The 14,295-nt window shown below is 39.0% G+C and overlaps 1 protein-coding gene across 1 annotated transcript in view; it reads left to right on the forward strand.

Annotated features, from left to right (window-relative positions):
- The window catches only part of STX7 (syntaxin 7), a 52,148-nt gene extending 38,056 nt beyond the window's left edge, over positions 1-14,092 (forward strand). Inside the window, exons 5-10 of the mRNA XM_001926476.4 lie at positions 2,661-2,798; positions 3,534-3,586; positions 4,392-4,488; positions 5,339-5,411; positions 9,551-9,633; positions 12,747-14,092. Coding sequence (XP_001926511.1) covers positions 2,661-2,798; positions 3,534-3,586; positions 4,392-4,488; positions 5,339-5,411; positions 9,551-9,633; positions 12,747-12,839 — 537 coding nt within the window. The 3' untranslated portion in view covers positions 12,840-14,092. The remainder of the gene's footprint in view (positions 1-2,660; positions 2,799-3,533; positions 3,587-4,391; positions 4,489-5,338; positions 5,412-9,550; positions 9,634-12,746) is intronic.

The following is a 14,295-nucleotide window of genomic DNA, read 5'->3' on the forward strand; positions in this document are numbered from 1 at the left end:
GCAAAGAAGTTCAGTCTATCCTTTTTTCAAATTCCACATGTCAGTGAAAGCATTTGATGTTGGTGTCTCATTGTATGGCTGACTTCACTTAGCATGATAGTTTCTAGGTCCATCCATGTTGCTAAAAATGCCGGTATTTCGTTCTTTTTAATGGCTGAGTAATATTCCATTGTGCATATGTACCACATCTTCTTGATCCACTCCTCTGTTGATAGACATTTAGGTTGTTTCCACGTTTTGGCTATTGTAAATAATGCTGCAATGAACATCGGAGTACATGTGTCTTTGCGAGTCGTGGTTTTCTCTGGCTAGCTGCCCAGGAGTGGGATTGCTGGATCAAATGGTAGTTCTAGTTTTAGTTTTCTGAGGAATCTCCATACTGTTTTCCACTGTGGTTGCAGCAATTTACAATCGCACCAACAGTGTAATAGGGTTCCTTTTTCTCCACACTCTCCCCAGCTCTTATTGTTTGCAAACTTTTTGATGATGGCCATTCTGGCTGGTGTAAGGTGGTACCTCAGAGTGGTTTTGATTTGTTTTTCTCTAATAATGAGTGATGATGAACATCTTTTCATGTGTTTTTTGGCCATCTGTTATGTCTTCTTTGGAGAATTGTCTGTTTAGATCTTCTGCCCATTTTTTGATGGGGTTGTTTGGTTTTTTTTGGTATGGAGCTGCAGAAGTTGTTTATAAATTTTGGAGACTAATCCCTTGTCAGTTGATTCACTTGCAAAGATTTTCTCCCATTCTGTGGGTTGTCTTTTCATTTTGTTTAGGGTTTCCTTTGCTGTGCAGAAACTTTGAAGTTTGAGTAGGTCCCATTGGTTTATTTTTGGTTTTTTTGTCAATACTCTAAGAGGTGGATCTGAGAAGATGTTGCTGTCGTTTATGTCAGAGAGTGTTTGGCCTATGGTTTAAGAGTTTTATGGTGTCTGGTCTCATATCTAGGTCTTTAATCCATTTTGAGTTTATTTTTGTGTGTGGTGTTAGGGAGTGTTCTAATTTCATTCTTTTCCATGTGGCTGTTCAGTTTTCCCAGCACCACTTATTGAACAAGTTGTCCTTTCTCCATTGTATATTCTTGCCTCCTTTGTCATAGATTAGTTGACTGTAGGTGCGTGGGTTTAATTCTGGGCTTTCTGTCCTCTTCCACTGATGTATATGTCTGTCTTTGTGCCAATACCATACAGTTTTGATGATTGTTGCTTTGTAGTATAGTCTGAAGTCCAGGAACCTGATTCCTCCAACTCCATTTTTCTGTTTCGGGATGTCTTTGGCTATTCTGGGTCTTTTGTGCTTCCAAACTTTAAAATATTTTTTTCGAGTTCTTTGAAAAATGTCCTTGGTAATTTGATAGGGATTGCATTGACTCTGTATATTGCCTTAGGTAGTATAGTCATTTTGATAATATTAACTCTTCCAAGAGCATGGTATGTCTTTCCATCTATTTGTGTCATCTTTGATTTCTTTCATCAGTATCTTATAGTTTTCAGAGTACAGGTCTTTTGTCCCTTTAGGTAGGTTTACTCCTAGGTATTTGATTCTTTTGGATGTGATAGTAAACAAGATGGTGTCCCTAATTTCTTTTTCTGCTCTTTCATTGTTAGTGTATAGAAATGCCATCGATTTCTGTGTATTAATTTTGTATCCTGCGACTTTGCCAGATTCGTGGATGAGCTCTAACAGTTTTCTGGTAGAGTCTTTGGGATTCTCTAGGTATAGTATCATGTCATCTGCAAATAGTGATAGTTTTACTTCTTCCTTTCCAATTTGGATTCCTTTTATTTCTTTTACTTCTCTGATGCTCTGGCTAGGACTTCCAAAACTTTGTTGAAGAGTAGTGGCGAGAGTGGACATCCTTGTCTTGTTCCTGATCTCAGAGGGAATTCTTTCAGCTTTTCACTGTTGAGAAGGATGTTTGCCATGGGTTTGTCATATATGGCCTTTATCATGTTGAGGTAGGTTCCCGCTATGCCCACTTTCTGAAGGGTTTTTATCAGAAATGGGTGTTGGATTTTGTCAAAGCCTTTTTCCGTGTCTATCGAGAGGATCATATGGTTTTTATTCTTCGGTTTGTTAGTGTGGTGTATCACACTGATGGATTTGCGGATATTGAAGAACCCTTGCATCCCTGGGATAAATCCCACTTGATCATGATGTATAATCTTTTTAATGTACTGTTGGATGCGGTTTGCTAGGATTTTGTTGAGGATTTTTGCATCAATGTTCATCAGTGAAATAGGCCTGTAGTTTTCTTTTTTTGAGGTATCTTTGTCTGGTTTTGGTATCAGGATGATGGTGGCCTCATAGAATGAGTTTGGGAGTATCCCTTCCTCTGCAATGTTTTGAAATAGTTTCAGAAGGATAGGTGTTAGCTCTTCTCTAAATGTTTGATAGAATTTGCCTGTGAAGCCATCTGGTCCTGGACTTTTGTTTGTTGGAAGTTTTTTAATCACAGTTTCAATTTCAGTTCTTGTGATTGGTCCATTCATCTTTTCTATTTCATCTTGGTTTAGTCTTGAAAGTTTAGTCTGAAAATTAAATTTTCAGAATTAAATAAAGAGCCAACAACTTTTGCACATGCTGTAGAATTTCACAGCTTGATTCTATCAGGTGTTTTTTGTTTTTTGTTTTTTTTTTTAAATCCCCCTTTCCTCTAGCGTCAAAGGAAAATACAGAAAGACCGCTTAGTGGCTGAATTCACAACGTCACTGACAAACTTTCAGAAGGTGCAGAGGCAAGCTGCTGAGAAAGAGAAAGAATTTGTTGCTCGAGTAAGAGCCAGTTCCAGAGTTTCTGTAAGTATTTAAAATGGCATTGTAAAAAGGAACACAGTATTCTCTAAAATATCTTAAGAGACTACATGGGTGTTTCTTGAGTCATAAAGACCTGTGAAAGTCTTAGAGATCAGTATTGAAATATTTAATTTCAGGTGTTTCTGCTTAATTTTTAAGAAGTATGATAATGGTGTATTACTCTGGTTATTCTGTGTCAAACAAAAGATTACAGATTATGTAAAAATAAACATTTTGTCAGAAAAGATTAGGGGTCTGATCCTAATTTGAACATGAGGCTGTTACTTCGTGTTCATGCTGGTGTAGAGAAGTCTTTCCTCCTAGGTTATGTGAAGATGATGGACGTGAACAGAGTGAATATACATATAATTATTGAAAATATATACCTGGAGAAAATAAATGAAAGGATAAGTTAGAGTGGAATTCTAACTTAATCTAATTATATATCTCCCCTGGAAACTATCACGAGTATATTGTTCCTTAATATAGAGGTTCCAAGACTACTTTACATTTTAATCGAATAATAATTATTATTTAGCACTTGAGAATATTTAATGAATTCTTTGCTTATCAGGTTATGATATAATTTTGTTATTACCTAAAGTAATTGACCTACAATATTAGAACAAGAACTCCCTTGTAGATGTAAATCAGTTTAGATTATTATAAAATAAAATGTGAGTGGTGTGTGTTTTTCCTGTGCACCTTCTTAATCCATTTTGTTATTATATTATTTAGGGTGGTTTTCCTGAGGAGACCTCAAAAGAAAGAAATCTTGTATCCTGGGAAAGGTAAGAAGTATAAAACATGCAGATCAAAGGGTAATTTTTGAAATACATTTTCTTACATCATGGTTCCTGGGCAGAATTAAAGCTTTCAGTATATTATGCCATGACTATCCAAAGTTATTTATGAATAAAAAATAAATAATAAATTTGAAAATTTTTCAGAATAATTATTTATTATAAAATATGTAAACATAAAAATTTCCAATGTAGCAATACTTTTAAAATAATTATCCAAATAAACATTGACTTAATTATTATTTAATATAGATTATTCCCATGTGTGAGGATTAAGTCAACCAAGGAGAAATACTCACCTGCCAAATATAATAGCTTCCAAAAAGTTAAATAATAACTGAAAAATAATATCAGTGAAATGACAGATGAATAAAATTTGGTTAACATTTTTATCCTATTTTTAGAATTTAAGTGAGTAATTTTGTTTTTTATTTATTTATTTTTGCATTTTAGTGCCGCACCCACGGCATATGGAGGTTCCCAGGCTAGGGGTCTAATCGGAGCTACAGCTGCCGGCCTACACCACAGCCATAGCAACTCCAGATCCAAGCCTTGTCTGCGACCTACACCACAGTTCACCGCAATGCCGGATCTTTAACCCACTGAGCAAGGCCAGGGATCGAATCCACAACCTCATGGTTCCTAGTCGGATTCGTTTCTTTTGTGCCATGACAGGAACTCCTAATTTTATGTTTTTGAAGAAAAAAATTCAATACGTATTTCTTAAATAAGAAGAAAGCCCCATTGTTTTAACTGGTTCTTCTTTTTTACTTATTGTTTTGTTTTTTAACAGCCAAACTCAGCCTCAAGTGCAAGTGCAGGATGAAGAAATTACAGAGGATGACCTTCGCCTTATTCATGAGCGAGAGTCTTCTATTAGGCAACTTGAAGTAAGCTTTATAAAGTTGGACTGCTGCTCTGTTCTTAGTGAGTTTGTCCTGAAAATGCTTAGATGATGCTAGGAGTGAGATCAAAAAAGATAACTAAAGAAATCCATCATTTTGGTGGCACTTTTTATATAAATTAGAATAATTTCTTTTTTTAAAAAACTAGTGATGCTTTAGAATTTCTCCTAGGATGAGATAATGTATTTCCTTCCACTCCAGCTTTTTTTTTTTTTCTTTTTTAATTCTGTTAGGTCATCTGAAGGCTCCTGAGCGTTGAGAAAATATCATCTAGAGATAAATGTTTGCTTAAAGGGTCTGAATGGCTCCTGTGCCATATGATACACGTCACACCTGCATGAATAAGACTTTTTCCAAGGGCTTTAAAAGTATTTTATTTCTTTTTAGTATGTGCAGGATATCAAAGAGGTCTAAAGGGTTCAGTAGCCATAGTTCTTAGAGAACTTTTTCCCTAGAAAATGGGCTAATAATAGCCTACCATTTATTGAGGGCTTCCATGTGCCAAGCACTGTGTGATAAATTCTTTATGTTAACTGTCTCTTTGAGTTGACATATATTCAGCAACCCACAGCCCTTCTCTATTAGCTAGATCCTTCACTTCTGTCCCATGTGGCTTGATATTTTTAACATCACAATCTTATTTTAGAGAACTAGTTACTGTTATTCAAAGTCTGCTTACCTGGGATTGCTTATAGTAAAATAGTTTCCTGTGTGTTATTAAGTCTAGATGCATTCTCACCTGGGTATGAGTGGTGGCTTGGGTTTTTAAAAAATGTTCCCCTTTTGTGGATTGGAGACTGAATTTCTGATAACAAAGTACACTTTTTTCTCTTAGGCTGATATTATGGATATTAATGAAATATTTAAAGACTTGGGGATGATGATTCATGAACAAGGAGATGTAATAGGTAAGCTCTGCTCATTATATTTCGTGAGGTGGAAGCAAGCTCCATGCCGTTTACCTGCTGCAGCTTCTCAAGCCAGAGTAACTCCTTCCTCTCTCTCTTTCGGTCCTCCAACAGACAAAACATCATCCTTGGCAGTATCTAAGACACATCTTGTTTTTGGCTCCTACTGGTTGAAATGACCAGCTGCATTTATTTAAGAAGTCCCAAATTTAATTAGGGTCTGCTGCTGCTGAGCTTATGGAAGGTGCTATGTAGCAGCATTCTAGCTTGTTTCCAGGACCTCTGGTTTCTGCCTTATCCCAGTTTAATTCTCATCACACCAAGGACTTTAGGGGAAACTTCTATTCATAATTGTCTTTGCTACCTGTCTTTTAGAATAGAGGGAATAGGAATAGGTGGCCGTTTGCATGATCCTTTATCCTCATAGCTTTTTTGGTAGATTAATTTAGTAGTATTACTTAGATACTGAGAATTTTTTAAAGAAAAATCAGTGACTAAGACTTCTATTAAGTGTAATCATAATTCATTAAAGGTGTAGTTGTCAACATTGATCAGGATTCTGATCATTTTTATTATTTTGAAATACAAAAATATTAGAGGGTATTGCTAAAGATAGATTTAATGTATTTTCTGAATTTTGGTTCAGTTAAAAATACTTGTATCTACAGTTTAATGTAATTATTATCAGTCCAATCTTACCCTCCTCTGTATCCCCAGTAGATCACAGGGTAAAATTTCCCAAATCATTGTATGTATTTATAGAATGCCTGCTATATCAGGCATAATTCTAGACACTGGGGATTCAGTTAAAATTAAACGACATATAAACAATCTTAAAATCTAGTTGGAGGTGAGAGACAATTTTAAAAAAAAGAAAAGTAAGTAAAGGGTGATAAGTGTTACAAGGAAAATAAGGCCAGGTGGGGGATGGGACTCTGGGTGGTGGGGAATGTGCTGCTTTTCATAGGGGAGTCATATTAGGCCTCACTGATAGGTGACATAATAGTGAAGAATTCACGGAGGTAAGGGAGCAAGCAAGAGAACGTATGCCAGGCAGAGGAAACAGCAGGTACAAAGGCCTCTGGGCAGAAGCATACCTGTCACCTGAGGTGAATGGAATGAGCAGGGGGAGATGGAGACCATGTCAGAAGTCACAGGGGACAGCATCTTGTAGGACCCCGAGCATCATGAGGACTGTCGCTGTTACTAATAGAGGGGAAGCCACGAGAGCGTACGAGCAGAGGAGGGCTGTCATCTGACATAGGCTTTAAGAGGCTCACTTTGCTGGGTCGAGAACAGACTGCAAAGGGACAACCAAAAACAAACCGCTTAAAAGGTTCCTGCAGGAATCCAGGTGAGCAGCTGTGTTGCCTTGGATCAGGATGGAAACAGTCAAGTGGTAAGAAGCAACAGGATTCTGGATATTTTTTTTTTTTTTGGATGTAGAGCCAAAAAGATCTACTGACTGTCTGATAGGGGTGAGAGAGAGTTAATTCAAGGTGACTCTAAGGTTTCGGCCCAGGTCACGATGGTGGTGCCATTTTTCAAGATGGGGAAATCTGTAGCTGGAGCAGGTTTAGGTGGATATAAATCAGTAATTTTTGGATACAGTAAGGTTTGAGGTGCCAGTTGTCACCCAGGTGAAGGTTTGACAGGCGTTGGTAGAGAACACAGGATTTGGGGGTGACACCTGGGAGTCATCTGCACATAGATGGTATTTAGAACTGTGTGATTAGATGAGATCACCTAGGAAGAAAGTGTGGTAGAGAGGAGAGGAGGAGGAGGGGGACTCACAGATATTTAGAGCAGTCAGCACACTACATCCTTCTCTTCACATGTTACCTTCAGCAGCTTCATGCAGCAGAGGCATAGTTGACTATATATTTATGACAAATCATATGAAAGAACCAAGAAGCTTAAAATATTTAGTATCTGGCACATAAAAAAGGTTTGTTGGTTCCTGATTTAGAGCCCAGAGAGCCAAGGGGGAACCATTAAAAATAACTAAGAAAGACTAGTCGGTGATGCAGAAGAAAACCAAGTGAGTGTATTGTTTTGGAATGAAGTAGAAAAAGCATTTCAAGAGCGATGGCTAGTCAGCTGTTTCAGATGCTGCTGCTAGATAAAGTAAACTGAGAATTAAGAGTTGACTGTTGAGTTTAACAATATGTAGGGCCTAGGGGACCTCGGAGGAGAGCTGTGTTGGTGAAATGGCGTGGGAGAGAGCATGGTAAAATAGGTTTAGGAGGCACTGCGAGGAGGTGATGAGATGGCAAGTGTACACAATCCTTCCTGGGAATCAAGTGCGGTCATAGCTGCAGTGGATGTGGAATAAATGAGAGGCTTTTGGGTTTGTTTTAAGATGGCAGCAGGAAGATTGATGGGAAAAAAGTGGGGATGATAGAGCAAGGTCTTTGAGTTAGTGACAAGAATGAGATAAAGGGCACCCAGGGAGGGGTCGGCTCTTGCTGGAGCTTGGCTGGATCCCCCCTAATCATGAACCAGAAGTCTGAGTACAGATGTTGCGGCGTGTTGCCCTGGCAAGGGTCGGGGGAGCATGTGGAGATGTCTTCTGATTGTCCCTGCTGTCTCAGCGATCCAGAAATCGGGGTCCCTGGTGGAGAATGATGGTGCGCAAAGAGGCAGGAGAAGTTAGAGGACAGAGGAGAAAGGATGACTTGGTCTTTGAGGAACTGGGAGAGTGAGGCAGGCATGCTTTGCAGTCCAGAATTTAATGTGAAATAAGTCAGCACAGGTGATCCCTTTTTGCACTTAATGCTCAGCTGCTGCATGGGACAGGTTAGGGTTTTGTCACATAAGTGTGATTAAGTAGGGACAAGGGGGATGAAGGTAAATACAAGAAAACAGTGACACCTGATTGTCCATGGAGTCTAAGCTAGAGAAGGGGAGTGAGGACATGAAGTGTGTGAGAGGTAGGGAAGAGTGGTGGGATCACTCAAGTCGGGGTCTCAGAAGGAGAGAGCTCTGAAGATAGCAGGTGGGGCTCGGAGAGTGAGACCTGAATGGAGATTACGAAGAAGCTGCAGTGATGGGTAATGATGGGTTTGGGATGTGATCATGGAAGTGGGTGGCTGAGAAAGGGTCACAGGCAAAGTCTTTGAAAAACATGTGCTCAAGAAAATGAGAGAGAGTTCCCCTCGTGGTTCAGTGGTAACGAATCCTACTAGTATCCTTGAGGATGCAGGTTTAGCCCCTGGCCTCGCTCAGTGGGTCAAGGATCTGGCGTTGCTGTGAGCTGTGGTGTAGGTCGAAGACGAGGCTCGGATCTGGCATTGCTGTGGCTGTGGCGCAGGCCGGCAGCTATAGTTCTGATTCAATCCCTAGCCTGGGAACCTCTATATGCCACGTGTACGGACCTAAAAAGACAGGAAAAAAAAAAAAAAATAAGGGAACTGAGAGGCCAAGGAATAGGAAGGTCAGCCATTGGATATTGAAATTGCCAAACATGTACTAGGAGGAGCAGTGAAGAAAACATCAGTGGTTCAGGGGGTGAAATATTCTGGAAGTGAGAAGAAAAGACGTTGAGCTCTATGATGTCTGCAGCAAGAAGGGTTGGCTGAGTGGGACAGCATGAGTTATAGAACTGAAAGCTGGCAGGGAGGAGGATACGGTGGTCACCCATCCTGCGGATTGACACCTCTTGCCCCCCAGGTCAGAGGAGGGTGGAAAGGAAAACCGTCACCCCTCGAGAAGGCTGCAGGGCTCCTCAGGGAAGCTAGATCTCAGCACAGAGAACGTTGATGATGGCCACCAAGCAAATGATGGGTTTGGATTCTCTATATTTACTCTAAATGAAAGTTCAGATGCCTGCGTGGTCCTGAGTTGGCCATCACAGAATGCAACTCTGTGACAGCACTTTGTGCAATAACCACATAGAACTAGAGTATGTTGTAATGAAGATGATTGGGATTTTTTCCTTCAAATTTTTATGTTTTGTTTGGATCACCTGAAAAATAGTATACCTAAAAAGAAAAATATTCAACTTTGCCCGTATTCTTAATAATAGTAACCTTTGACTGCACGTGTTTAATCTTACCTTAAATGAAATCTAGTGCTTTGTGCAGCTCTATTACTGGAGCATCAGCACCTGCTCAACAGTTGTGTGTTTTATTTTAAAGATAGCATAGAAGCCAATGTGGAAAGCTCAGAGGTGCACGTTCAGCAGGCGAACCAGCAGCTGTCAAGGGCAGCAGATTATCAGGTAATATTGACTATGCTAAATTGTCTCATAATTTCAACTTTTTAGTTGTGTCTGTCTCTCTGTAGGTGTGTGTGTGTGTAATCAAGTTCAAAGTGGCTATGTCAACTATAATAGAAAAAATAAAAATCTAAAAAAAAAAAGTTTAAAGTAGCTGAAATGTTAATATTTAAAATCCCGTGGAAGACAGGTCAGAAATATGCCCATCTTTTTTTTTTCATTTTATATATATATATTTTTAAGGCTTTTTAGGACCGCACCCATGTAGCATATGGAGGTTCCCAGGCTAGGGGTCGAAGTGGAGCTGTAGCCACCGGCCTACGCCAGAGCCACAGCAACATAGGATCTGAGCCACATCTGCAACCTACACCACAGCTCACGGCAACGCCAGATCCTTAACCCACTGAGTGAGGCCAGGGATCAAACCTGCAAACTCCTTGTTCCAAGTCGGATTTGTTTCCTCTGCACCATGACGGGAACTCCACCCATCAGTTTAAAACTGGGTTTAGTCCGTCTATTCTTGGGGCCGAACCAGTCCTCTGACACACAGGGGTAGGAAGTTTAGTGTTTAGTGTTGAGGGGAACAGTAGACAACTCCAGTCTTTTCTGACAGCTGCTGGTCTCCGCAGTCATTTTGACATTCCAACCCAGAAATGTCTTTGATTGCGATTCGTCTCCATTGACTGTGTTCCCTTCTGCCTTTTCTTTCTTTTATGTCACTGATACTCTGGACTAAAGAGGCAAAGATCCTTGTCCAAAAAGACCTCTTTAGGTCCTGTGGAAATTGTATTAGCTTGGAATGTTCTTGACCGTTAGGTGTTCTGTCAGCATTCAGCAGCGCCTCCACCAGGAATGAACTGATTTCTTGAGTGAATCAGGTTAGTATAGGGAATCCATATGTCCTGAGTCATTATATAAATATGTATGGAGGACTACAAATATTAGGACCATTAATACTTTAATATTGATGTATCTTTTAATATTATAAATCTTTGTTGTTCAACAAAGATAAGGCCAGGCTCTTTGGGAACCCCCAAATACCATCCTAGTGTTTGATTTGCCTTTTTAAAGCTACCTTTTCTTGTTGTTGATAATTATTTTCTCAGAAATTTTTTATCTTATCAAATATCTAAGATATTGTCACCATCCAAGGTGTTTTCAATTGCTTTTCACTGTTCTCACTAACCTTTGAAGTTCCTTTTAGTTTCAATGCCATTTTTTCCCGGGACAAATCAGTGCATATTTAGTGATATGTCAGGGATTGGGAAGTTATACAGAGGATGCTGAGTTGCAGGCAGTTGTCCTCAACGACAGATGGTAAACTCATGTTTACTGTCTCTGTGTGAGATTCAGAATGGCATCTCAGCAGAGTTAATGTCACCATGTCATATATTGTAGATAGTAGAACTTACACACACACACAGAGTAATCTGTAAATGCCAACAGTCATAGCTGTTCAGACATAGTATTTAGCAGGATTCATCAGTGACTGGGCTTCCATGCAATTTCGTTTTCCTTTTGGATTTTGAGGGGCATGCAGCTATATCCCCAAGTTTTACTTTTCCTCTTCCTGGTGGAAGGGAAAGCTTACAGCCACGCTGGGGAAAAGAAACACATTTTCCCAAGCTGTACCTCCAAGAGCCAGAGCTGCCCCCAGCCTTAACCCCAGGGGGCCTGGAGAGATGAGGAAAGAGCCCTGCAAGACAAGGGCTGGGAAGCCAGCAGCTCCCCGGGAGTCGCACTGGGCAGCCTTGGTATTAAATTTGTGCCTCTGCCAAATAAGGTGCTTTTCTACCGTTTGGGTGAACCATGAGCATAAAGGAAGGTGGTAAATGGTCTTATCACCACGGCAACCCAGCACCTCCCTGGAGGGCACCCTGGGCCAAAAAGATACATTAGTGGCACAGCTGTCATTTGTTGATGAAGGCACATCATACATGGGTCTGCGGTAACCAGGTGGAATCTGGGGAAAATATATGGGCATGATGAGATTGAAACTTGAACTGTGTTGAATATGTGAGAAGTACTCTGATGAAAAATTAATTAGAAAGCTATCTGGAATACTGAAAAGTACTCATGGTTTTCAGGATAATTTCAGAATCAGGAACTTAGCTTTTTTGTAAAATTTATGCTACTTCTGGTTGACACAAAGTAAATTTACAAATTTTTCTGCTTTGTAAGAAAAAGGATTCCTGCATGTTGCTGTGAGATATACAAAACTTTAGAGAAGTATAGAAATCTTCAGCTGGGCCAGGAGTGAAGAATGTAGCAAAACTCCTAACCTTTGTATTTTAAATGACTGGATTAGAATCTTTTTAGCTCTTTGTTTTTTATTTTTTACTTGTTATGTTGAGATTTCGAATGCAGTTTCCATTCATATTAAAGGATGGGAATGATTTGGGAAACTAAGAAGTCCACTTTAGGAAATATTGCCAAGCATTTCCACTTGCTGATTGTCAAAAAACTCATTTTGAAGAACAGTATTTTGATAAAACTGATGGTTTTGAGCTGTTTTTCACATATAGGTAAACTCTGTCTATATTGCTTAAGTTAGTAATTTTTATTTCTCTGTGTCTTTTTAAAAATTAAGCCCAACCACATGCCTAGGAAGAAAGTTGAATAATTACGCCCTGAATTTATACCATGAGTTCAACAAGAATATTTTTTAAAAATCATAGTGTTATATGTATTGAAGGGATTTTCAAGAAGCAAACAAATACTGACAAAAATTTGAGGGCAAGGAGTTCCCGTCGTGGTGTAGTGGAAGGGAATCTGACTAGGAACCATGAGGTTTCAGGTTCGACCCCTGGCCTCACTCAGTGGGTTAAGGGTTCCGCATTGCCGTGAGCTGTGGTGTAGGTCACAGACGCAGCTCGGATCTGGCATTGTTGTGGCTCTGGCATAGGCTGGCGGCTACAGCTCTGATGAGACCCCTAGCCTCCATATGCTGCGGGTTCAGCCCTGAGAAGACAAAAAAAGACAAAAGACAAAAAAAAAAAAATTTTTTTTGAGGGCAATAACTATTGATTTTATTCTAGTAAAGAGCTAAATGATTTGTCACTTACTATAGAGATACTCCACTACATCTATAAACGTGTTTGTTTTTGCATCTGCAGCGCAAATCCAGAAAAACGCTGTGCATCATCATTTTTATCCTTGTTATCGGAGTTGTAATTATCGGCTTCATAATATGGAGAGTGAAAAGCTAAGATTATAAAGGCGCACACTATTGCACTACACTATGTCAATTACGTAGGAAGACTCCGTTAATCGTGGTGGGTTTTTATTATTATTTTAAAGCTGTTGCCTAAAGAGTGGTTCCTATACTTTGTTATTTTTATTTGGGGGAAGTTTTCTTTGAATTAAATCTGATATTTTCTAATACTGAAAGTTTTTCTAAATATCACTGCTGGCATAACTTTCATGCTTTCAATCTAATAACTGTCAGGTTTTTGCCCACATCGTGTATGCCTTTCATTTATAATTTATTTATCCTGTTGATTTAGTTTTGGGACTTGGTAAACCTGAAGGTGTGGGTGTTCTCTGTGCATCTCTCTCTCTGTCACAGTGTAACATGCACCCACGTTTATATTACTTCAATTACAACTCTTCAGTTTAATTTTAATGTGGGCCAGCAGAGGAAATAGTCTCAATAACTTAAATAAATTAACATATATGTTTGTGGGAGTTGTTTGTTTCTTTCTGGTTCTTAGCAGCACAAATTGTCTATTTAACTTTTTTTGTTGTTGTTATTGTCTTAAGATCCTTGTTTATTCTGAAATCAAGGAGTAACTTGCTAGTATATCCCATAGTCCTGATGTGTATATAGTAAGCATTTGCTGTAGATTGCCTAGTAGAATACCAAGCGTAGATTGTTTTTACATAGGCTTAAGTCTGGCGTTCGTTTGCGGGGAATTGTGTAGTCACTGTAAATGTTTAATGTAATTTGGAGAAAGATTATGACAAATCAATACCTATTGTGTTAGAATTCTAAAGATCCCAGCTTGTTATTCTGCTGTGTATTTCCACAGCTATTATGATGGAAAATTACCTACCTTTCCTTACATCCTATAGAGTAATGGTTATGTTTGCATCCTTGGGTCACAATTACTTTGGGGAAGTAACTTTCCCACAGTTAATTGTTTTTGAGCATTTATCACAAAATTCTGTTTCCTTTGCGTACTGTTGTGTACCATCTTTCACTGGAAAAGGAGTTGAATGTTTGCCAGTTAACTCACTTGCCTTTTTTAATCAATGTTGTTTTAATGTACTAACCTGAATACTGTAAAGAAGATTATCTTAGTTTATAGTTTGTATTTTATAATGTTCTTATATCACAGTTTGATAGTGAAGGCAATGTTTTACATGGCAAGCTATGAGACTTCAAATGGGAACAAATACAATATTAAGTAACTAAGTAAATTGTATCTTTGCAGCCAAAATAAAGATGATTTTAAAAGTGTCTAGATCGTTTCATTTCTTGATAACTCCGCTTCCATGGGACTGGACGCTTACCTCACACTTTAGCCACTCTGCTACTTGAAAGCTTACCTCACACTTTAGCCACTCTGCTACTTGAAATCTCAACAAAGGAGATGGAACCACGTGGCCACCCTTCTGCATCTTGCTGGAGTACCACTGTACTCAAAAAGTTTTTACCTTGGT

Source organism: Sus scrofa, chromosome 1 (assembly GCF_000003025.6).
Source record: "Sus scrofa isolate TJ Tabasco breed Duroc chromosome 1, Sscrofa11.1, whole genome shotgun sequence".
Taxonomy (NCBI): Eukaryota; Metazoa; Chordata; class Mammalia; order Artiodactyla; family Suidae; genus Sus; species Sus scrofa.